Source organism: Poecilia reticulata, linkage group LG3 (genome assembly GCF_000633615.1).
Source record: "Poecilia reticulata strain Guanapo linkage group LG3, Guppy_female_1.0+MT, whole genome shotgun sequence".
Lineage (NCBI taxonomy): Eukaryota > Metazoa > Chordata > Actinopteri > Cyprinodontiformes > Poeciliidae > Poecilia > Poecilia reticulata.
The window spans coordinates 20,070,931-20,096,622 of NC_024333.1; the positions used below are offsets into that span (position 1 = coordinate 20,070,931).

Below are 25,692 nucleotides of genomic sequence, written 5' to 3' on the forward strand. Positions count from 1 at the left end.
GGTGTGCTTAAACGACTAAGAGACCGAGAGTAAAAAGGTAGATGTTTTCAGTTTATAGTCTGTTCGGGTTGTTTAACCTTTTTTTTTTTTTTTTTTACCTTTGCTGTGGCTCATCACACCTGCTGTAGTTTCTGAACATTCAATAAACGACAAAATTTGACTAATTACCTCGTTCGTTTGTGAGCATACGTCACAACAAACATCAAATAGGACAAACATATTTCATTAAGTTTTAACACATTTTACAGCGATAATTATGTGAAATTAAATTAATTATATCCCGACTTCAGAAGATTTGCCTTTACCTTTACTGGGCTCTTTGGTTCCTCCTATCATTCTGTAGTTTCTCATATCGAGGTCATCAAACCAAATTTCARATCTACCATGACTGACTGACACCTGCTGGCGTCAGGTTTGCAACCAGCTTCTGACTGAGAAACCAGAAAGCTGCTCCCAGTGTCAGAATCTCACTGACGAAGAAACTGCATTAGGTTTTCTGTCACTTTATTATTTCTGATAACTGATGTATATTCGCATATAAAATAAGTCAATTGAGTTTAATTTGCAATTTTTATGTCTTTGTGTCATGAGGTAGATCTCAGGCGGCTGGTGAGAGAAAAAGTAGATCTTGCTCTCAAAAAGTTTGGGCACCCCTGACCTAGATAAACTCAGACATACAGCCATTCTACAAATTACTCAGTTGCTTTGTATAAATTATTTCATATACAGTGATCCCTTGCATCTGTCACACACACACACACACACACACACACACATATATATATATATATATATATATATAAAATTATATGTGCACACATATATATATATATATGTGTGTGTGTGTGTGTGACAGATGTATTTAGCATTACTATTATTTTGTATTATTACTATTCTTATTATAATTATAATTATTATTATTATTAGTAGTATTACTATTAGTCTCCCGCAAAAACGTGGAGAAAGTTTGACAACTTTGCCGAAACATGTTGTTTGAGCTTTAACGGTGTCTGTCTGTAGTTCCTCAGACAAGCGCGCTGAACAAGCGCGTGCTTTCTCAGTGCTCCTCCCGAGCACGCGCGTATTTTGCCGCGTGGGCGGGGCGGAGCGGCGACAAGACGCCGGGGGAACCGTATCTGATGGGGAAACGCGGATTGATGCAACACCGGCCCTCAAGGACCGACTTTGCGCAGCCCTGTTTTAGAGCGTCAACTATGGAGCAGCTTCAAAGGAAAGGTTTCCGCAGTGTGGGACCATTTTGATCTTTTATTGGAAAATACATTTTTCATTTTTGTTGTTTCATCCGGTTCTTGTCAGTTTCTACTTGATCTATCTGAATCCAAATTCAGCTGAAACTGACTTTTAGTTTACTTTCATATCATGTTCTGCAGGTTAAGTGTCACATATGTTTGACTAAACTGTCTTATTTAAATAAATCCACCTTTTCAATGTTGAGGCATTATGAGGCCAGGCATGAGAATTAAGTTCCAGATACACCTAGATAAACTCAGACATACAGCCAGTCTACAAATTACTCAGTTGCTTTGTATAAATTTCATATACAGTGATCCCTTGCTATAATGGGGTATCGCTGCTTCACAGATTTTTTTATGCAGTTTTTTTTCCACAGTGTTCTGTGTCCTGATTGACCATATGATTGGTAAAAACAGTCTCCGCGGTTCTTCTCTACCTGAGTGCCAATAAAGTTACGGTATTTAATACAGATTGGCCATTCAGGAGATGGAAACTGAAACTTTCAATGCCAGCTGGAAAAAAAAAACTGTGGCCAGAGGCAGCAAAACCCGACTGGAGGTTCGCTTGACGAGATCCATCACTCTCGCGGGGTAGGTTGGAGGAAACGCTTTAATGACATGACTCCGGATCACATTAAGGCCCGATTGATAAACACGCACATCCGCTGATCTGAAAACAGGTTTTGTTCTTTGGTTTCAATGTAGTATTTATTTATGCTGTGTAATAACTGTAAAAAAATAAAGGTAACTACCAAAAGGATTTCGCCTATCACGGGTTATTTTCGGAACGTGCTATATTTTCGGAAATAATTTCTACATAATCAAATGTATATTATTGTAAAAACAAATCACTTCATAGTGAAATTGTGTGTTTTTGATATTACAATGACATAGAAATGACTAAAGAATAAAATCAGCTCCACTGAGGGGGCCCCTTGGTGGCCCTGAGCAGCTGCTTAGTTTGCTTATGGGTTGGGCTGCCCCCGCTTCCAAATGTTTTAACTTTTAAAATCGAAATAATCTGGGTAAATACGAAAAAAGTTTTCAAATAATAAAATTTTTTGTAAGCCATTCTGGTTTTATTTTTACTTGAGCCATTGTTGCCGTTTAAGCCAGGCACTTTATTTTCAGACAAAACATAAAAGTGCATGTCAACAGATTTTTAGCATTTCTCATTTATATTTAGATCTCTGATATTTTAGATATTTGAGAAACAGAACGCCATCAGCTAGTTAAAAGTAGTACGTAAAACCACAAATACTGGTGTTGGTGGTTTCTGCAACTCTGAAAACTAATAAATCCAGCAGAACATGTTCATTTTAAAGAAACTTTTATAAAGTTTAAACATTTCTGAACATAAACCTTTTGAACAGGTCGGGACATATACAATTCTTAATATGAAACTGTAAATATCTCTCATTGTGCACACTCTTAAAGTGATTCAGAAAATAAACACTGCCATCGTCCACTGCTGGACCTTCTAACATCTCTTTGTCACTTGAGGCACTTTTTGAAGAAACAGATAAAAGCACAACATTAAAAGACAACAGCGCCCCCTGGAGGCAGTCTTTTATGGAACACAGTGGCTTTCTTGGAGCAGAGCCTAGCTTACACACTTAAACCGATCAGTTAAGCTTTATTATTAATACGGACATGCTGGCAGCATGAGACAGCTATGCATGCAGGTTTAAATATAGTCGCACGCTGCAGATGGTCGGCCCAGAATGAGTTCTGAACTCCTCAATGTTCGCAGATTATGGATGGTGTCCATTCAGCTGCAGAGCTGAGACGGATGTTGAAGGAAAGGATTGTTTTCAGGGAACATTCCTGCGTTAGAAGCGATTTCTGGTCTGCAGATAAACATCACATGCTCGTCGTCTTTCCTCTGACAATGAAAGCTTCGGGCTGATTTAGCTCTGATGGTTACTGGTCTTAAAACCTTCTAATGCAACTTGGTACTTAAATGCTTCTCTGAGGACTGAAAAAGAAAACTTAGAAAATCATTTCAAAATAATTTCTTCTATAAAATGCACGAACGAATGCAAAAAACCGAAGGCCGCTTTGATCTGTTCCTGAAATGCTTCTGGAAACAAGTAGTATATGGACATGTAAACTGTGAAAGGTGCAGTCCCACTTTAATCCAGAGACGGGCGTGATTTATGTTTTCCTGGTAAACGAGGCGAAAAAACGAGCACAAACTCCACCGTGGCGGCGGAGGTTGTTTGTCTGAGCGTTGAGTGGAGCGTCCTCGAGGCCTGCGATTCTGCAGAGCGCGATGGCACCGGGATGTCAGAGTGGGACGAATGGGTTAGCAGAGTCAGTGACAGCAGCAGTGGCCGACTAGCTGGGTGTGGAAGGGCTCTGGTCATGTGAGGTTTCCTCTCCTGAACGGTGAAACAGAATCATAAAGCGGCGGTCCGACTCACAAACATCACCTCTGTTTACTAACACGCGTCTCTCACCAGGAGGTCCGTCTCCGCTTTCGCTGCGCCGCTCGTCTTTATCATCTGGAATTTCCACTTGGCCCAAATCCTGCGCATCCGCCACACTGGACTCCTTAAAAATCAGACAAATATTTACATGAAAACAGCCTCAGCGACACCGGAGCTTCTAGAGGATTCTGTTTACCTGTGACTCTGAGAAACGGTCTTCGTCCGAGTTCCTAAATCCTTCTGGAGCCTCCATGAGGAACTCCAGGCCGTCCGCTTCCTCTTCGTCACTGATGAGACAAAATAAAAATAAAAAACTGACATAACCAGAGCAAGATGAAAACGTTTTTACACCCTTACACATTTGTTCATGATTTGCTTTCTGTCAGATCAAATTAATGTTAAAATTAAAAACATCATATTATATGTAGGGAAAATCAAAACTCCATGTCAGGAGTGTCATTTGGGCCAAAATTACCAGCTCAAAAGTACTTGCAGCCAAATAAATATCACTTTTAAAAACTAAAATCAGCAAAAATGTTGCATTTTTTAACCTACTCAGCAATAAACTAAGAATGACATAGTTTAAATAAGTAATATAATTTTCTTTGTAGAAAAGTATCCCAAAGTTCAAATGGTTTTTGATGTTTTCATTGTTAAATAAAAGGCATCCAGTTTTTTTGTTATTTTGAAGGGAATTTGAAATGTGAAACTTTAGGATCAATAAAGTGTTTTTGATTTTTAATATTTTTTATGAGCACGGAGAGCAGAAAGAATCAGGAACTATTTCACCCTGCTGGTACTACTGACCTTCCTTCGGAGAACATCTCCACATTCTTTTCTTCTTCTTCTTCTTCTTCTATTTTCTTGTGTTGCGATTCATTTTGGTCCTCTTCCTGTTTCCCATCGTGCTCTTCTTGGTCTTCGTCATCCTGCTGGTGCTCCTCTTCCTCTTCTTCCACATCTGAGAAGTTGAGAAAGTCGAAGCTTTCGAGGGCGGTCTCGACTTCCTGAGTGAAGCTGGCAGACGTAGGAAAAGGCGCCTGAGGAGAAACAGACGCAGCAGGTTAGCGCCCGGCGTCGCAGACACACCTGCTGAAGTTTAGGCCTCAGCTCACCGTCGGAGCGTCCGCCGTCAGCTTGCTCTCCTGGACGGTCTGCGTCTCCTGCAGCTTTACTGCAGCTTCAGCAGCGACTTCTTCCTCAGCTTCAGCTTCAGTCTGTTCAGCTGTGGGCTCCTCGAGCGGCTCCGTCTTTACGTCCAGCTGCGTGGAGAACTCATCGGGGCAGCAGCTGCTCAGCTCGGCTGAGGCCTCAGAGATCAGGTCCTCCGACTGAACAGACGCCCTGTCGGCGGCACCGCAGTCCGAGCAGGAGGCCCGCAGGTGGCCGTTCGGCACCGCTTCAGGCTGAGGGAAAACGTCCATGCCTTCCGTCTCGTCCTCCTCCTGGTTGGAGGAGAGCGACGGCGTGGAGACGCTGGACTTGTGCGGCGCGGCGGACAGCTGAGTGGTGGGAGCAGCTTGCAGCAGGTTGGAGGCCGTCAGCCTCTGAGTGTGATGAGCCAGAGCCGGGCTGGAGGAGTCGTCTGACGATTCAGAGGAGTTGGACCAAACCGTGCCGTTCTCCATTTCTCCCTGACGCTTCAGCAGAGACTGGTGAAGAAAAAAATTATCCTTGTCACTTCAACATGTAGGTTAGTAAATATAATCCAGAGCTAAATTTAATAAATAACATTAACAATACAAACTATGAGTCAGAGAGATACTGAAAGGGTTAAACAAGACTGAAAATGCTTAAAGTAGCTTGGTTTTATATAGATGTGGAAAACTAGAAGCACATCTTTGGTCCAGATTTAAAGATGATTTGAACAGATTAGAGAAGATTTATGGCCTATACGAAAAATGTTTATCACATTTTTTGCACAAAATCATTCTTAGATGATATTTTTAGTCTGATCAGTTCTGCCTCCTTTCAGAATGAAATGTTTCAGGGCCTCCTGTCACTTTAAATCCAAATAATCTGCGGCTGGCCCTCCCCCTAACTCAATGTTTACTCTCACACGTGAAAATGGATGCAAACAGATGCACAACTATACAACCACACATCTTTAAAAAGCAGAAGTGGAGCCTCCTGCACAACCAACAAGAAAACAGTGAGCGACTTCTGGATGGTAAGTCAACAACAAAACACTTGTATTTTCCAGCAGCCATTGTACAGTGCAAACTGGCGTAAAACCCTCTGACCAAACATGAAGTTGCTAGGTAACGTGCCATGCTTGGGTGGGTTGATGGGTAATGGTGCAGTGCCTGTCAAATATGACTTAATAATTGGGAGGTTTTTGAAACGGCTCGTTTTCCAGACACCAGAAAATAGCTGTTTTTTGGGAATAAGTTGAGTGTTTTTTTTAGAACCAGTAGAAACCTAGGTGGAAGTAGAAAAACATGCAAAATGTGAATTTTGTGTAGCAGGTCCCATTTAAACAGCAGAAATGAACCTAAACTGGAGCGAAACCATTAATCACAGATAATCTGGGACGTTCCTTCTTCACATCCTTCAAGATCTGAACCAGACTCCAGAAAACAAGGAACTGCATTAGAAAATACTGCATTAAAAGATTACAAGAATGTCCATATCTATAAAAAGTATAATTCAAATTTTTTTGGACAGTGCTGAGCATCATCTACACATTTGCTGAGTGAATTTACCTCGAGAGAAGGAAAAAAGTAATTTTTTTAAAGAGAGAAAACTAATTCCTAGATGTCCTCAGTGTGTAAACATGCAGTATAAAAAAAACAGCCTTATGTTGTGAACAAAAACGCTGAGGAAATCTGGACCTGGTTTGCTGAGTGAAGCACTTTAAGTTGTGAATAGAAGCCAATAAATCATAAACTATAAAACAGAGGAATGCTTTGACTTCAGCCGATTAGCCGACGACGCTGGATGCTTGGTACTAAACTTCACTGAATCCAACATGAACAGAGGAGCAGATACTAAAACTCAAACAAATTAAAATATCATCTTGCTTTTAAAGATGTCGTGGGAAAGTCAGCGCGTTCATTTAGCTTCCCTTTTGTTTCATTGGCAAATAATTAACCAACTAAATGATCTCCTTTCTTTTTATGAAGCTGTAGGTAAACATGAAATGGTATGAGATTCTAACAAGAAAAAAACACAGAAATTTAAAATAACCATGATCCTAATACATTGTCATGAAAAACAGAAAAGTATTTATTTATTGACACTTTTAATCTTAATCCTCACTGTATTTTATTAGGATTTTATGAGACTGAAAAATGCAGGTGATAAATGGTTTTCTCTTTTTGCAAATATACTCTGAAAAGCGCGGCATGCATTGTATTCAGGCTCTCCATTCTGAAGCCACTCAGTTAAATCTTTCACAAATCCGAAAATAAAGTTAATAAAGTACAACTGTGTGTCCTGTGAGAGACTATGAGGTTTGTTAAAGAACATTAGTGGATAAATAACATCATAAAGCCCAAGACTACAGACTGGGTTAAAGTAGTGCAATAGTTCATAGAAAGGTTAGTTTATAAAACAATATCCACAGCTTTGAACATCTTGCTCAGTATTGTTTAATCCATCATCTGGAAATAATTAGCTTAGAGATGACTTAATATGCTTTCCTGAAGAGGTTAGGATAGGTCCATGATCTATACATAACATGTTTGTTTCATTGTTTTACATAAAATCTGAATAAGCCTACAAAACTCAACATTTACACTCACACAAGAAAATAACTGCAAACAGATGCAGTCTCTTAATATTATACAAATATTTTCTCTGAATGGTAAGTCAACAACAAAACATTTGTCTTTTCCAGCAGCACAAAGCAGTAAAACCAACTGAGCAAACGTGTTGGAACTCAGCTTGGGTTGCTAGGTAACGAGCTGGGCTCAGAGGTTGCTAAGCAACGGGCTGGGCTCAGGGGTTGCTAGGTAACGGCACAGTGCCTGTGGAATGCGACTTAATCTGGAGGTTTTTGAAACAGCTCTTTTTTACAGACACCAAAAACATCACCTTACTACCAACAAACATGTGTTTGCCCTATATAATGTAACACTTTTTCACAACTTCCATCCATCCATCCATTTTCTTTATACCCTTAATTTTTTTTTCATGTATTAATTTCCTTCCATTTTACAGCGTTGTTCTACTTTATGTTGGTATATCACATGAAATCCCAATAAACACTGTAGTTTGTGGTTTTAATATAATTTTTTAAATTAAAAGATTATGAATGTTGTTATAAAAGGTATTGTACTTTTTTTTATTACATTGATGTTAGCTGGTTAATTAGTTGGCCTATCTGCTCAGGTAGCCAGCCTGAATTTGTCACCGTCAGTATTTTTAACATCGAAATTGGACCTTTTCTTAGAGCTGGGTGACATGACCTAAAAATTTAATCTGAGATTATTATTTCTTTACAACAGAGCCAATTTTAATCTTTTTTTATCCATTTCAATTATAAATGACAAGAGCTATTATTCAAAAGGTGGCTTTTATTTCAGTCATCCCTTCTGTGAGTATCAGGGTCAGGTTACAAGAAATTTTGTGTAATTATCAGAATATTGCCTTCATTTTTACCAGAGAAATGTCTCAAAATCACGAGATAAATTTGGTTTTATTGAGAGAAAAGCTTAATGAGAATCTGACATGACCAGCTCAGTTCATGTGGTTCTTTCTTTGGAATAGACAGCTGTTTGCATCATTGTTTCAAAGTCCTGCTCCTGATAATAACTAGATGATTTGTTAAAACATTAAGTATTTCTATTAAGTATAATCCATAAAAAATTATACCAAAGTATATTTACAATATGCTCAACATTCCTCTTTTAATTTATTTTTCATGTTTGAGTTATCTTCAAAAACCAAAAATTTGTTAAAATCAATTTATTGTCCAGCAATAGTCCAAACAAAAATGCAAAAATGTGTCTTTTTAAAACCTCGACACTGATAACCAGCCCACGTCTTGTTGTCACTGGTTTAGACATAAATTAAACATTAGCAGGAACTGATTGGAAATCAACAACGATCAATTTGATTTAATAGAAACTACAAACTACGCTAAAGCTACGGCCCAACACACCGGCTGCGATGAGACAAAGTGGAACTTCGCTCGGCTGAATTCCCACCGGAGCGACGCCGCCACGCCTGGAAAAGCCTCCGCCAGCGAGCGGCTGTGGCGCGGCCCGCAATGAGGCACGCTCTTCGTCAGGGTGAGGAAGAGGAGCAGGGACACATTGGAGCACTACTCAACCACTATCAATCAGCTACAGCTGCGCTCAAACATGCTGCTGCCGCCACACAACAAGCCCCCGCTGCTGCCATTCACTCCCCTCGCGCCGTGGGCCCCACAGCCACTCGCTGGGTCACACAAGCCGCTGTGAAACTCGCCACACACTCCAGAGCTACGGCTACACACACAACAACTGGGGAGCAGCTGAAACAGAGCAAGCCGGTGAAATGACAGATGAATCACACACACAAAAATGCTAAATTAACCAAACCTCTTGGACTTTTCCCTCCTTTTGTTGTGTAAGAAAAAAACGTAACTTATTGGGACTTTATGTGACAGTTTAGTACAAAGTAGAGCGTCGTTGTTTATTTAAAATGTTACAGCTCTAAGCAGAGTTGAGTAATGACTAATTACATTTACTCAATTACACTTACTTGAGTAACATTTTGAAAAAAAAAAACTTTTAGGAGAAATTTTACTACGCTATGCTTTTTATTTTCCCTTGAGTCATTTTATTAGGAAGTATTTCTACTCTTACTTGAGCAAAATGTCCAGATTTTCAACCCACCGAATGAAAAACAAACATGTTTTAACCAAAAACTGTTTTTGTTAAAGTTTCATGTGTTTTTTACTGAAAGAAACTGATTTGGAATGTTTTTTTCTTTTTCCTTCTTTTGTTACTTTAATGAATTATTGTCATTTTGGTCTTTAAAATATCAAAATTTCCACTTAACTTTTTATTTTGGTCCATCTGATGATGTAATTTTTAAACATTAAAAGATTGATTACTTGATTAGTTACTTTTTACCAAATACTAGCTTAGATTTCCTTGAGTAATTTCTTGGATGGCTACATTTGACTTTTACTCAAGTAAACATATGTTGAAGTAGTGCTACTCTCACTAGGGTACAAGCTGTTCGTACTCTGCCCACCTCTGCCTGCAAGTCGGGCTGGACTTTAAATTATTTCATACCGCATCCGATATCTGATCATTTTCATTTCCTTACTTTCTTTTCTAAAGAAGAAATTACAAATGAAAGAAAATAAATGTTAAAAAAGTGGCTTTTATCATCTCTTCTGAAAGTTGTAACAGAGTACACCATTTTGTTATAGTTTAATTACAAGAATGTAGTCATAATATTAGCAGAATAAAGATGCAAAAATAAAGGAAAAACGTTGTTCAAATGAGGAAAAAAGCTCAGTCTGTTGTTATTCTTTCAAAACATATTTGGTCGTTTGTTTAATCACTCCGACCTCCAGTTACTGATAATAGTTTAATGTGTTAAAAGATGAAGTATTTCCTCATCTGTAAGGCCGATACCCAACTACACAAGATGCAACGCCTTCCTCATTTTAATGTTTTACAGTTTCTCATGTAGGAATTTTAATAAAGTCACTATTTAATTCCCCTAATATTATAACGTTATTCTGGTTGAATTAAAACTTTATTCTTGTATTGACTGTCGTGTGGCTATTTTCATAATTAAAATAAAAATCATCTGTAGGAAAGGATGCTTAGTACTGCTAGCATCAACATGTGAAAAACGATAACAGTGCAGGGCTGATGTGTTGATTATGTTTTATCATTTATCCAATTAATATTTCATAGCAAAAGGGGCTCAGCAGGAGATTTTTCAATGGAATTAATTAGTAAGTATTTACAGAAAAATGCAAAATGTATGTATTTTCTTGTAGTTTTTGCTTAATTACTGATCATATGATTTTTTTCAATCTCTATACTCCCTTCATCAGTAATCTGATTAATCGTTTCAGCCCTAGACGTAACGCAGCTCTAAGTTTTCTCCCTGACCTGCTTGTTGTCTTCTTCATGATCCGTTTTCAGACTTTCACAGAACTGCTGTAGATGTACTGAGATTAAAATGAATCAGAATAAAAGGAGATATTGAAATTCCTTCCAACTTTTTATTGACTTGTTTTCCTTCCACCTTACAGTTTTGTGCTTTTTGTTGTTTCACCACATAAAATCCCAATAAAAATGTTAAAGTTAATGGTTGTAATGTGACAAAAAGCTTAAAAGTTCAAAAGGTGTGAATACTTTTCTGAGCCAGTGTAAATAACGACGGCTGTTTAATTAAAATCAGCTTTAACTGGACTCACGTAAAAGACCTGCTCCCGCATGGACGGCGTGTCCGGAGGGCTCTGATTGGACAGCAGTCGCTTGGAGACTGTGCTGGACGAGGACGTCTGGTCGTCCCTGTCAAACGGACTGAACAAACACAAACAACGCATTTAGATTTTATTATAAAAGCAGCTGCAGCAAAGAGAGAGAAGCGCTGAGAGAGAATAATTAATGACCTCCAGGTGACCTCTAGGTTGAGCTTCACCGTGCCGAGGTCGTTGATGTCCACTGCGAGCGTCTGCGGCAGCGGGCAGAACAAATCCAGCATCTCGCAGGACACGCTGCCCACCACCACATGGTTAGCCAGGCTCTTCAGCTCCGTCACCTTGACAACAGAAACGAGCAAACACGAGGCGCAGCCGCTTAGAAACCGTTCAACACGAGATAATCATCGAAGGCGAGCAGCAAACAGAGCAGGGAGGACATTTTCCTGCAGACACTCTGAACGCAGTAAAATTAAAACACTTTACGCATTTTGAAGGTTTTCAAACTTTTCCAGAACTACATTTAAAAAGAGAGTGTAAATTCACTAACATATGGCATTGTCTATTACTGTTGTTCATAATGTCTTGGTAGTTTTCTACATTCTACAGCAGGGAGAAAATCAAGTAAAACTTTGTATTGAAATTTCTCTCTGTCACCCTAATTAAGCAAAAAACAAAAGAAAAACAATTTCAATAATGTTTAAGGTATAAAATATAAGCCGATCCTCATTTCACAGATCAATAAATCACTGAGTCATTAGGAATAATAAATATTCATTACATCGAAACAAATCATGTTAAGGTAAATGACCTTAACATCTTTTTCAGGTGAATGAAAATATCTGGTTTCAACTGTAAATAACAAATCCAAAATTATACTTTTAATCAAATGTTACAATGTTTGAATATTAAGCACTTTCCAAACCTTGAAAGCAGTTGAAATTTACACATTTTCAAGGACTTGAAGCACCCAGATGAACCCAGTACGGCACGCAAAGCAAAAATAAAAACAAACTACAACATGTACTGGGTTATTAAACCTACATTATTATCCTTTTTTTTTTTTTTTTTAAACAAATGTACTGAAATTCTGGGACCTTTTAAAATATAAAAAAAAGTTCAAAGAAAGAAACCACCAACTTCTACATAATACTCAAAAAATGTTTTGTGACAGAGTGTGTGATTATAATTTAAGAGAAGGAAATTTAAATTGAAAAATGAATCAGAACAACCAAAAATGAGTTTTTGTATATTAGTGTGTGGGGTATGTCTTTGGTTAAATAATCTCAAGCTAAGTACAAATACAAACCAATAAAAAAATGTTAAATTTTTTTTTTTAAATGCACGTTTCACATCAAATCTGGCCCACTCTAGCTGTTTATGTGGCCCTCTAGACTCTATAAGTTCCTGTAGTTTTTCAGAAATCTGCAAAATTCACACAAAATCAACAGATGCCCATATTTTTAAAAAATAATTTTTAATGCAATTTTCTTCTCAAAATTGGCCAAAAACATTGTGTTAAAGTGACCGCTGCCTCAGCCTTGATGTCAAGTTATAGTCTGTGATCAATATAGTAATAAAACGTCACATTTAACATCATACATTAGCGCAAATATTGTAAAAATTATTCACAAATATCTTCAAATTATCATCACAAAATCTGTGATTTTCATTGCAAAAAAAATAAAAAATTTAAAGAAAACAATCAGAAAATCCTGGATGGACCGATCAGTGTGAAAACATCAACATTATTTAATTTTAATAAACACTTACTGAATGCTGAACCAACCAGCTATTTATTGGTATTTTACTGGTTAAATTGGTTTTAACAAAACATTCTGACACAACTGGCCCTTTAAGAAAATTCAGATTTTTTAAAAAGGCCCAAAATGAAAATGAGTTTGACCCCTTTAAATTTTAAAGCTTAATATGAATGATTAACGCTCAATAGTTCAATAATTTCATGGAAATCAATGGGAAGAAGTCTCTTTTATCCTTCAAAGTTCTGTGAATTACTTCCAGTGTCAGTTTATTTTGTTTGTTTCAGGATGCCCAACCTCTAAACCAGCCAGATGTGCTGCAATGAGCCGTTCATTTCCACCTCTCTGCCACTTTACAGAAACCTGAGCACAATGTCAATAGCAGAGATTTATTCCCTTTATTCCAGTTTGATGGTTCTGGGTTCTTCCTGCAGGTTCTTTCTGCTGATCAACTTCCCTTTTCCCACGCTGTCAACACAAACCCAACAACATCTCCTCCGCCCTGCTGCTAACTGGAATCCATAGATCTATAAAAAACTCTGATATTATCACTATTAAGCCAAAACAAAACAGAAAACATTTCACGGCTTGCAGCCAACCAGCAGGATTTAAAAAAAGGAATTTTAAAAATCTGTTAAAACATCATACAAAACTACTTTTTTTGACATTTAGAAGCGAAATCTAGTCAGATACGATTATACATATCGCATATCCAAGAGAAAACGTAAACAAGCACTTTCAGTTCTGACTTCACACATCAGTGACATGGAAAAAATGCAGCTGCTCATGTCTGGACAGGAGCTCAGAGATATGATCATAACATGAGCTGGCTTTGCTCCAAGGACTTCCTGTTTGTTGCAGGACCCGTTTAAAGGCTGCATTTGTTGGCTTATAAGGCTTTGAAATAATGCAAGACCTTACTAGAGTAAAGATTGAAGTTGCAACATCAGATAACTCAAAACGTTTCATCAGCCCTGAGCAGCGGCTCCTGCTAAGAGGGAGACGTTTGTGTTTGATGTCAGAACTGCTTAGAACCGCGGCGTCAAACTCATTTTTTGTTTTGGGTCAAATTAAGATCATGGTTGTGCCAGAATGCATTGATAAAAACCTGTTCACAAAGATATCAGTGAATTCTGAAAAGTAAATAATAATATTGAACATTTTTCAGGCCCTCCTGGATTTAAGTTTTGTGATTTTATGCAATAAAAATCAAAGTGTTTGTGGTATTAATTTGGAAATATTTGTGCTTATTTATGAAGGTAAATGCAACATTTTATTTCTTGTTGTATAGATCACGACATTAATTAAGGCGGAGGCAGCTGTTTAGTACAAGTTTTTGACAATTTTTGAGGAAGAAAATGCTGGGATTTGTTGATTTTGCGTGAATTTCCACGATAATTCACAAGAAACTGGAGGGATTGATTGATATAATTTGGCAGTAAACGGATAAAAACTGCATTGACTTGATTGATAAAATAACATTTAAGCACATTTAGTGTTTAGTCTAGAACTTTTTCCAGTCATTTTCGACTTTACTATAAAAGAAAAATCCTGTACCATATTTTCCGCACTATAAGATGCACCGGATTATAAGGCGCACCTTCAATAAATGGCCTATTTTAAAACTTTTTTCATATATAAGGCGCACCGCATTATAAGGCGCATAGAATAGACGATACGGTTGGCACCCGTCCCGTATTAAACCTATACGGGACAAGGGTCCCCGAGTACTTTATATAGTAGGCTGCCCCAGTCGTTGTTTCACTCACGGTGTTGGTGTTGCAATATTGTGCCCAACTGCTTTCTGAGTAACACAGACCAACCAACACGCTGCCGCCGCAGTCTCTGTCTCTCTTCCCCCACCCCCCGGCTTTAAATGTATAGGGCCTGGTCCCTTGGCAACCCTAGTCGAAGCACCCCGGATGAATATCTATAGCCACTTTGTTGACATAAAGAATGACTCCGGTCGGTGAGGAGAGGCTTCCGCGACTAGGCCGGGGCGTGGCTGGACAATGGTGACCCGTCTCCGTTCACGCAAAGCATGTTGGTGGAGAACGTGGTGCTAAATGACCTGCAGACGACCTTATTCAAGACGGTCAGTATTCATGTCTATGGATAGGTGAGTCAAACTTTAATAACAAACCAACGTTCTGACAACTATCCCAGCATGCACCGCGCGCTTCTTCTTCTATGAGGAAAATGAAGTCGGTGGCTGCTTACCGTAGTTGCTAGACCTGTTGTGGCTCAATATTGGTCCATATATAAGGCGCACCGGATTATAAGGCGCACTGTCGGCTTTTGAAGAAATTGAAGGATTTTAGGTGCGCCTTATAGTGCGGAAAATACGGTTAATAGTTTAATTACCTTGATGGACAGCAGCTCTGTGACCAGAGGCTGGAAAGTGAACTCCTCGCTGTCCCATATCTGCTTGTTGCTGACCTCCACGCGACCTCGCAGCCTCCAGCGCTGCCGGCCGTACCGCATCAGGACCTACCAGCCCCAGAATAAACCACAACATGACGCCACTGCGAGTAGAAACCAACGGTTTGACTGTGGCTACCCTTTCGCGGCTGCGCCTTACCTCGTATTGGTCACCAGCACACAGCCGTGCGAACCCAGCCAGGCCTGAGACGTCAACAAAGAAATGAGAACTGGGCCGCAAGAAGGAAGTCGCAAAGTAAGTGTGAAGAGTGACTCACCCTTCATCTTCACATGAAATTCTCCCATCTGGCTTTCTAATTCGTTCTCCAGGGAGCACATGTGCTACACAGGCAAGAAAAAAAAAGCAGGTGTACACAATTCGGTGTAAGCCACAATTCAATAAGAAATCAGGACAAAACTGCAACTTTTACATTAAAATCTACTTGCAAAAATGTGAGAAGCAGCACAAAGTGATCATCTTGTCCAGGTTTTCTGGTCTCCGTCTGTTGTCATGGTAACTAGAACCACATGTCCTCATTGACTTGGTGCACAGAGATCTGCTTTTAACTGCTGCATTAAAATTTGGCTAAATAAAGCCATTGTTTTCAAATGAACACCGACCTACATCCTGTTTTTATCACCAAGATCAGAAGAAAAATTCAGTTTTCTTCAATAAATAGAAAAAAAACAAGCAAACTTGATGGCTTATTTAAAAAGAAAAGAATTCAAAAACCATTTGAAATTTTAGATCCACAATCCCTACAAAAATAAATCTGATTACTTGTTTAATTAAAATAGTTTATGCTTTGGTTTATTGCTGAGTAGATAAAAGTGCAGCATTTTTTAGTGCCATTAGTTTTTAAGGCCGATACCCATAGAATATTTTTACGATTCTCTCTCTCTTCCTCTCTCTTTCGCTCCCTCTCCAACCATTGCGCCACAAAACGCCGCACAATTCAACAGTTTTGGGATGCAATGGCTTTTGAGGTGACTATTTTGGCCCCCATAACAAAATGTTTGGACGCCCCTGACTTGGACTAAACTTGTAAATTAATCAGCAAAGCAGACGTTCATTAGCTAAAGACGAACAGACTCCAGGTCAGCCACTTGCCTCTGTGTATTCCCTGTAGCCTTTATTGGCTTCGCTCAGGCTCTCTCGGGCCTCCTTGCTGCCTGTGGCCAAGTTGAAGGCCGCCACCATCTTACTCGCTCCATCACGCAGTCGCCGCTGTATACAGTAAGCCTCATACAGTTCCTCCACCTGGGAACATCACAAACAAACAAATGATCAGCATCGATAGATGTTTGTCATCGTAGATCAGAAAGGACAGATTTATTGTATAAAGTGAACTCCTTATTTTAAATCAACAAAACACACTCAAGCTTTAAATTAGACGTGTTTAATGATAACTTCAAACCACCTCTTTAAATCATTGCTCTTTAGCCGTTAAAATGCTTCTTTAGACCCCCAGGATTATTCAATTCAAAAATACTTTACATGTTGTTGTAACTCATTAATTTAGATTCTTCAAAGAGTTATTACAGATGGTGATGGTTGTTGATGGGAAGAATAAAATGGAAAAAAAGGCTTTAAAAAAAGCTAAACAAATGCTATTGCTAACAACCCCTCGTGTTATATAACTGAAATAAAAATATATAACAGTATAATATGCATAAAATCTGAAAAGAATGAAAAATATCTATTCATGTTGAAAAAATAAAATAAAATAAAAATATCAGGTGTCAATAACTGAGGCACGGGATGCAAGCATGCAGCCAGCTGGAGATGAAAATGAAAAGTCCAGAGATTTACCATCAACTATGTCAGCCAGTAAAACTAAAAATATGAGCCGAAAGCCAATAAAATTCTCCACAGAACCGAGAGCAAAATTAATAGCTTGTTATTACATGACCTCGTGATTTGCTGTCATTATTACGGCCATAAAAATACTGCTTCTGTGTATTTGGTGAGCGGGAAACTATAAGTTACATGATACACAGGGCAAGACATCAAACCATGAGAAAACAAGCAACCAGGCTTTCAGTTCTGGAGTTTAATAAATCAAAAATGTAGCTGCTTGTTTTAACACGACCTAGAAAGCATGAAGATATAACAGGTGAGCTGATGTCGCTCCAATGGTTTCCAATTGGTGACAGAATGAAGTTTTTAATGTTGGTTTTTAAAGCTCTACTATGAACAAACTGTGGCTAAAAATCCAGAGGTTAAAAAGTCAGATTAGCTCAGATTAACCAAGTCTGATGGCTGATGACGAAAATGGAAAATCAAAATAGTGAACATTGAATACAACCACCATTAAAACTAAAATATGATATTTGAGGAAGATTTTCCCTTTATTTCCTATTTCATTTTTGAAATTCTTTTGTAACCTGTGTTTTATAGTCCACTGTGCGGTGGAGAAAAGACGCCTTGGATCTTCAGCTCGCCGAATCGTTCGGATGTTATTGTTCAACTGATTTGTTTGGTTGTACTAGAAATTGATGTTTGTGACTTAATGTGCTAATCATTGAATTTGAATGCAGATCTAATAAATTAAAGTCTTTGTAAAAAACTAAAATATGAGCTGCAAGATCACATTTCTCCACAGAACTGAGAACAAACTGCAAAGCTGGTTAATCAATCTATACATCTTTGCAGGAAGAATCTTTTATTCTCCTACAGAATTGCTTATTGTGTCCTTTTTCAACCCCTATGTTAGAAGATTAATCAGATCTACATACTAACCTTGCTGAGATGGAACTCCAGGCGACGCATGAACCTCTCTATGGCTTTCACTTGCTACAAGAAATATACATTAGCCAATTCAGTCATATAGAGAATAGACAGACAAAGGTTTTCAGGGCTGGCATTAAAATAAATCCGGCATATGAGGCTTGTTGTTCTACTTAATTTACAAGACCTAAAAGACCTATAAAAACTTAATATCTTATTTAAAGAGTGTCATGTCAAAACATAAATGGTCAGGCAGAAACGAGTCCAATGACATGTGAAACACCGAGATCAAACAAACAAAAAATATATATAAACAAAGATGTTTACATTTAGATGTCTGAGCATTTACATTGTTTAAAATTAGATTTATAGCATTCATTTTTGAGACAAATTCAGCTGATTTTGGAGCCGATTACATGAATAAAACGCAGAATATTTAAATGTCTTTTTGCCCTAGCACAGTAAAACATACGTTACATTGCCAAAAGTATATGTACACGTCCAAATCCATTGAATTCAGATGGATCTATATGCAGTGTGGTTCAGACGATGCATAGAGCATACATAAAAATAAATCGGAATGAAACTCACCTTATCCAACTCATACAGAGACCCCTGCCAAGAGATAAATAACAACAATCAATTAGAAAGGCAAGTTATCGATTAATGAGTTAACCTAAAGTAGACTGATCTTATCAATCGATTAGCGATTATAACCTCAAGGGCCGCTCCATTATGCAGCTCCGCTGAGTGACGGCCATAAAAGTTAAACTTCAGGAGCTTATCGAGTGTTTATATTTTGAAACAGAACCGCCTAAAGTATTACATCCGAAATGTTTGGACCGTTACCCTCTTCTGTTCAGGAATAGCCGCCATCTTTGTTTCTACATCAGGTGGCTCAGATTCAGGGTGACCGCCGGCGCCTTCTACTGGATGGCGGCCAAACTACAACACTAAAAGAAGGCGTAAGCGGACTCTTTTAGATAATATATTGAAACTGCTTTTAATCTAATAAACGTGTGTCAAACTGATGGCCCGCAGGCCAAAAACAGTCTGCACAAGTTCTCATGAGGCCCTCAGATTTTAGAAGTAAAACCTTTAATATAACAGCTGTGTGCTTAAATATTTTATCAATAAGGAGTTTTATCTGTATTCTTTCAAATTAGATGAAGGTGAAAATATGTTTAGTATTATTTGTATTATTTAATTTCAAGAAGTACTCATTAAACGCAGACACAGCTATTTATTCATATTTTAACAGTTTGTTAATGAGTTTTATTAATATATTCTGCCACAACCGGTTCTTGATGTTGATACGGCCCAAAGTAAAAACGAGTTTCACTACCCTGAAACAAACCATTAATTGTTTGCATTCCTGCATTCAATATAAAGTTCTCCATGAATAATAGCTGTAGCCACTCTTGATACTGAAAGACACAGATACTGGGGTGACTGGTTTGACTGGACAGGCTCTCACCAGGCGACTGTTCTTCTTGTTTTCTCTGATCTGCTGACCCAGACTGTCCAGCTCCAGCTGGTGGACCTGCAGGTATGACCTGACATGACAAAGGAAAAACATCTTTACCTCCCAATGTTATTCCCCCAGGGAGCCACCCACACCCACTCATGCCTCCACTCACTGTAAGCCTTTGCGTAGAGCAGCGTAAACTTCATCCAGCCGCTCAGGTTGGGGGGTTTTAGTGGGTGGCAGTTTGGTGGAGCCCGTGAACATCCTGCTTCCTTACAAGGCACGTTTTCTTTTTTGGATCAAACTGTGCACAGTGGAGGAAGAGGAAGAGGGAGAATTATCTCCTCTGATAAAAAGGTTTGGGATTTGTTCCAGCTGAAAGCACCAAGGCGACGGCGAAACGGGGCAGAAGGAACGCCACTCACCTGCTGAGCGGAGAAACACGATCACTGCATGCTTGGAGGGTTGAGTGTAGCTTTGCGGCTTTAACAAACCGAAGTACATGTCCTGCAATCACACGAGAAGGTCACATTAGCAGGGAAAACACATCTGTCTGTCTCTGACGTGGTTGTTTTGAGATTTTCTACGGATTCTGGTAATTACAGGGGTGAATGGGAGGAGAAAAATGGAGGACATGCACAGCGTTTCACTTCCTCAGTTTGTCCAGGCCGCTTTGTTGAGAGTCTGAGATGGCGAGCAGCATGTCAGCAGCAACCACAGAGGCCGCAGCTGACAGCAGCAGGGAGTACAGTCTGCTTATGCTTCTCTTCCCCTTCCTTTCCTTTCCCCTCCCTCTCCTCCACGTCCAGCACCGGAGTGCAGGAAGTTGACGCTGGCCAACGCTAGACAGGAAATTCTCCACTCAAGTTTGGCCTAAGAATAAGAAAACCATCCCTCCACTGAGCGCAAGAGGCTAAAAAAAAAAGAAAAAGGTCGAGGCTTCGACTCAGCGAGGAGCAGAAACTACAACAGGAGGAGTAATAATCTTTTCACAACAGAGATTAGAGAGTTAAAGCAAAGCAAATCTGTCCAGCAGGAGCTTGGATGGGACGGAAACCAAAGCATCTGCTCGGCATTGCTGGGGAAAGTCTTACTGCGACAGACGGAGAGAGGAGCTCCACCTGTTGCAGAGGGAACCAGAGCTGCAGCTAACTATTATTTTAAAATCAATTATTGTATTGATTAGTCTGACAATTAATTGGCACATTCTGCAGATTTTTTTATTGAACCACTTCAGGTTGTTTTCTGCAATATTAGAAATACCAATAAACAAACAATTCATTTTGTAAATAATTAAACATTTTATCGTCTAAAACGTCTGCTGTGATAATCTGACAGAAATAATCCCATTCATCTCTTCACATCCATGCATCTTAGACCCACATCATGTCCTCCTCAGCAGGCGGCTCTTATGTTAATAACTATGAGAGCTAATCGCTCAGTTTGCCCCCTGTTAGATGTGCTTTCATCCCTTTTTTCACAGAGAGGTCATTAGCTGGATTAATCCTCTCTGTACGGAGCTGCACACAAAGAGGACACTGTTCACAAACACCTCACAAGACTGGAGTACATTTTTTAAAGAAAAAAAAACACACACAAAAAAACAGAAAAGCTTTATTACAATCAGGGAAGTACAAGTTCAGACAGCTGTTTCAGCTGAGAAAAATCCCAGGAATTAATCCATACATTGGTGAGAGAACAACGTTCCACATTCGCTGTTTAATCTGTAAATTGTTTGTCTCAAATTAGGAGCCAAGCAAAGACTTGGAAAACAAAACAGAAAGAACATCCAGTGCCTCACAAGAAGAACTCAGTTTTATTTTCCCACATTTTGTCATGCAGTGCAGGGCTGGGCGATATGGACTGAAGGTTTTACCATAATACTTTGTGGTACTATTGTGATAAAAGTGACAAAAAGACCTATTTATTATTTCTTTTTTAGGAACTATATGGCTGTGACTGCATGAAAGCAGCAATCACAATCAATACTGCTCCTGAAAAACATAAAAATTATAATATTTAGAACACCAGTCACATAAAAAGGTGATGTGAATCACTAGACTTCACGCAATTGATCATATTTTCAAATTTATCGATACTCTCATTGAACTAATCTACTTTATTCTGGAGAATTAGCTTCTCTGATTTCATTTTCATATTTTGCTTGTTTATAGTCACAGAAATTCAGCGTAGAAATTCAGCACAATTTTTTGCTGAATTGCTAAATTGCTGAATTTTTTCATTTAGCTGTCTTTTAATAAAGCTCCAACCAAGAACAAAATCTGTGCACAAAATAACGGTTGCTTTGTTTCTCACGCGCAACATTGTTTAACATGCTGATCTTGAATAATACATTTGAACTGAACAAAGCGGAAAAAACAGTAACATTAACAATCCTGACAGTTGGACAGTTTTGGGGGTTTTAAATATTAAGTAGAATTTATTCTGACAACGATAAATCAGGATTCTTATCACAATAAGTGATGTAATAAATAATGCCCACTCTACAACGTCCACAAACTTTAATGTGTTTTATTGATATTTTATGAGACAGCTCGAAACAACGTAAAGCATTATTCTGAAGGAAATCTTACCACAAAGCCTCAATTAAATCTAGCTGTGGCCTTTGACTGGGCCGTTCTAATCCATCAGTATGTTTGATCTAATCCATTCCAGTGTTACTCTTATTGTTTCTGACCAGCTTCCCTGAAGAAAAGCCTCCCCACATCATGATGCTGCCACTGCTATTCTTACTGTGGACATGTTGTGTGATTTTTGCTGCACATACCACTTTGAATATGGGCTGAAGAAAGTATTTTGATTTCATCTGAAAAGAGCACCTGCGTCCTGAGTTGTAAAGTGAAAAAGTAAAAGTACTTTGTTACTGTAATAAGTAGATTTCTCAGGTATCTGTACTTTACTTTATGTGTCTTTCTGACAACTTTTTACTTTTCATTTTTTCATTTGGCTCATTACTTGATGAAAAGAGACAATGTTGTTTAGTCAAATCACTTAACACGCAGAAAGTATGTTATGTCGGTAATTCTCCATTCAGTTGGAGAAGGAGAGCACACTGTGGCATGAGAAAAACAACATTAACATCACAAACAAAAGAGGAACACATTCAGAGACACAAGACAGTCCCCATCTGTGGCCTTATTTAAAATAATTCTGCCATGTTTTTGGCTCAAAAGACGATTAGTGACGAATGTGTTGTGTTTTGTGTAATCTAAATTATCCTGATTGAGATTTGGCTTGAAGAAAAACTCGACCGTATCAGTATTTTTAAAATCTTTACACCAACACAGTGCATTCTATGAGCAAAACAAAAAAAAGTATTTGGTATGACTAGAACTCAGAAGTCATTTTGTATTCTCGAAGGTGAAAATTACTTTTTACTTATTGTTTTTAAGTACATTTCAAAACCTGTACTCCTTTACTTTTACTTGAGTAAAACAGTCCGACATGTACTTTTGCTTTTACTACGGTATTTTTTCATACAAGTGTCTGTACTTCTAGAGAATGCAAGTACTTTTGACACCTCTGCCTCCGTCCACATGAACTTCATCTTATCTCGTCTTATTGTAACTCTAACCAGAGCTCTGAGATGTTCAAAGCCTTAAACGCCTCCCTAACTTTCTCCCTGACCTGCCTGCTGTGGTCTTGGCCGGCTGTTTGTTTGCACATGTTCTCCAGCAAACCTTCAATAAATAGCTGAATCTATACTCATGCTAAATTAAACACGGGTGGACTCCATTTACTAATTAGGTGACTCACGAAGGAAATTATTGCACTGAATTGTATTTATCTGTATATTCTTTTCCATCTGGTCAATCACGTAAAATTAGTTCCAACTGCATTTTAATAAAGGGGTGCGCCGATTTACTTCAATTTGGGAGTCTGGTGATCAGTTGATTCTTGCATGTGAATCCGATCTTATCTACCTCAGCAAAGATCTAAAAATCCACCACTGTCCTCTTCTGTCAGAGAGGTTTGACTGATAGATCGACCAAGTCATGTCTTCACATTTGCAGTTAATAATAGTCAACCCACTGCTGTCATCTCAGCGATTTTCTTGCTATACATAGCAATATTTCAAATAAAAATAAAAAATCAGTATCGACCAAAATCGGAATCGGCAGGTCAGGCTTTTTAAGAGATCGGTAATCGGCAATTAGCCAGAAAACAACAATCAGTGCGCCAATAATTTTAACTGAAAACATGTAAAATTAACCACAATCTGATTATGTTTTTTTTTAATACAATTACTATTTTCCGGTGAGTATGATTTGTGATTTTGGGAGTCTTGAAGGGAACCGTGTCTGCTCCACAGCTGCATTCACCCATACTTTGGTTCTGCTTCAGGAGGAAGAGGAGGAGGAGGAGGAGGAGGTGGAAAGGAAGGGGAAGTGGTGTTACAATAAAATGCAGCCACCTCTTTTCCAGATTACTGGATTATCTTTACCCGACGGCAGCAGTAGGCCACTCAGGCGGATAAACACACACCGCAGAGATCTTTTCCCCGCACTAATAGAGAGGGATGGAGCTCAAAGTTATGAGGCTCCTTCTCTCCACATCCACACTTTGTATTCCGTTCATATCCCTCCCCACAGCCGACCAGAGGGGCTCATCACAGGCCACAAAAAGTCCCTTGCCGTCCTAACAAGAACCCCCATCAACTCCGTACGCATTTTAAACACCAAAACAGCCGAGAAAAAAAACTAACAAACCAGGAGAAGAGCCAGGGAGACTGTTATTATTAGGAAAACATCACAGCGAGACAACTTCTTCACGCCCGACGGACGGACTCATGTCCAGAGAAAACACTCAGGGTTCCTCCAGTGACCTTGGTGATAAAATAAATGTTCAGCGTCCTACCTCTGTGTTAGTGTCCGACAGCCCGGAGGGTAGAGCCGGAGTCCCATTCTCAGCGAGATGCTGCTCTCACTTAGCAGAGGTTTACAGTTATTCTGGGCGCTGTCCTTCTCCCTGATTTCGCAGTTTTTTGTGTCCAAAGTCAAGCTAGCTGCGCACACCAAAGACTACTTCCGGCGGGCAGATTTCAGCATAAAAGCTCAGTAAGTTACATTTAGTTACCTTAAAATAACAGCCAAAGGTTGTTGGGTTTTTTTAGGGGGGGGGGGGGGTATTTCGACGAAAACATCTTTCCGTATTTATAGACAAAATTTTATTTAGGGAATTTTTTTAGAAAAACATATCTATTATTTTAGGTGAAGAATTTTTTTTATGTGAATGAAATGGTTTAGAGCAGAAGTGTCCAAACTTTTTGTCACGTAGGTCAAAATAATGAACTAAAAAATACTTATGAGCAATAATAATAATAATAATAATAATAATAATAATAATAATAATAGTTTTTTATTTTATTATTTTTAAATATTTCAATTAAACAAATGGGTTGGATTTTGTGTTGGGAATGGATGTCAAGTTATAGTTGATCTAAACTACCTTATTAAGTTAAAGTTGTTGGGGTTTCTTACATTCTTTTGCCCTAAATTGAAAAATAATGGAGAAAGATTTAGCATATTTTCAAGCAACATACACTTCATTAAGATTACATTTTTGTATAGAAACCTGTTTTTTATTATTAGTGTGATGTATTATTCTAACTTTATATGTCATGTTTACATTAACTGTAAGCAGAAAGTAATCATAACAGATATAAGGACTTTCAAACATTCATCTGTGTGTATTTAATCTATATAATGTTTCACCTAGTGATAAAGTTGCTGAAATAAATTAAGTTTTCATTATTCAATAACATTGCATATTATTGTTATTGCTTGTTCCAAAATATTTGATTTGTGAAAGACTTGTTTAAAGTTTAAAGTGAGTTTTTTTATTATTATTATTATTATTATTATTATTATTATTATTATTATTATTATTATTATTATTGAGATTATTTTGAAATCTGACTCCTTCAACCGGAAATTGGGCCTGGCTAGTTGCTGTGGCAACAAATATGTCCCTCAGCCTCAGTCACTGTTTTCTCCGTTGCTACCCCTTTTCTGTGCTGGCGACACCACAGAGAAAGCAGCGGAAACAAATAGCCATGACTATTCCGAGAAAGAGGAAGGACCAGGAGACGAAAGCTTTCCCAGTGCAGCGGTCACAATGAGCGGCCTGTTCGGTTCGGCTACGACGGATAAATCTGAGCTGTAGAAGCCCCGAGGGTTGCTGGTCCGGTAGAAGCCCCGAGGGTTGCTGGTCCGAGTTGGACCC

General features: G+C 38.5%; 1 protein-coding gene across 2 annotated transcripts; it reads right to left on the reverse strand.

Moving 5' to 3' along the window:
• Positions 1 to 2,566: 2,566 nt before the first annotated feature.
• LOC103462538 (protein FAM65A-like) lies at positions 2,567 to 24,492 on the reverse strand. Of its 2 annotated transcripts, XM_008405407.2 has the most exons (17): positions 24,325 to 24,492; positions 19,872 to 19,953; positions 19,619 to 19,750; positions 19,456 to 19,534; positions 18,570 to 18,593; positions 17,991 to 18,044; positions 16,359 to 16,508; positions 15,526 to 15,589; positions 15,408 to 15,451; positions 15,191 to 15,316; positions 11,259 to 11,407; positions 11,061 to 11,169; positions 4,801 to 5,337; positions 4,493 to 4,725; positions 3,882 to 3,972; positions 3,716 to 3,809; positions 2,567 to 3,637 (listed from the first exon to the last, which is right to left on the reverse strand). In XM_008405407.2, exons 3-17 carry the CDS (start codon positions 19,708 to 19,710, stop codon positions 3,594 to 3,596), a joined length of 1,890 nt encoding a protein of 629 aa, XP_008403629.1. In that variant the 5' UTR covers positions 19,711 to 19,750; positions 19,872 to 19,953; positions 24,325 to 24,492; the 3' UTR covers positions 2,567 to 3,593. The 2 variants fall into 2 exon arrangements, with proteins under 2 accessions (XP_008403629.1, XP_008403631.1); XM_008405409.2 differs by lacking the exons at positions 19,456 to 19,534; positions 19,619 to 19,750; positions 19,872 to 19,953; positions 24,325 to 24,492 and adding an exon at positions 18,696 to 18,876.
• Between the last annotated feature and the right edge of the window lie 1,200 nt (positions 24,493 to 25,692).

What these genes read in the sequence shown, in the direction of transcription:
- LOC103462538 (XM_008405407.2), bottom strand. Translation starts at nt 19,710, where the DNA reads ATGTTCACGGGCTCCACCAAACTGCCACCCACTAAAACCCCCCAACCT. An exon ending in AACCTAGAGGTCACCTGGAG is followed by an intron (nt 11,170 to 11,258) that starts GTCATTAATTAT and finishes GTGTTTGTTCAG; the next exon opens with TCCGTTTGACAGGGACGACC. An exon ending in TGCGGGAGCAGGTCTTTTAC is followed by an intron (nt 5,338 to 11,060) that starts GTGAGTCCAGTT and finishes TTTCTTCACCAG; the next exon opens with TCTCTGCTGAAGCGTCAGGG.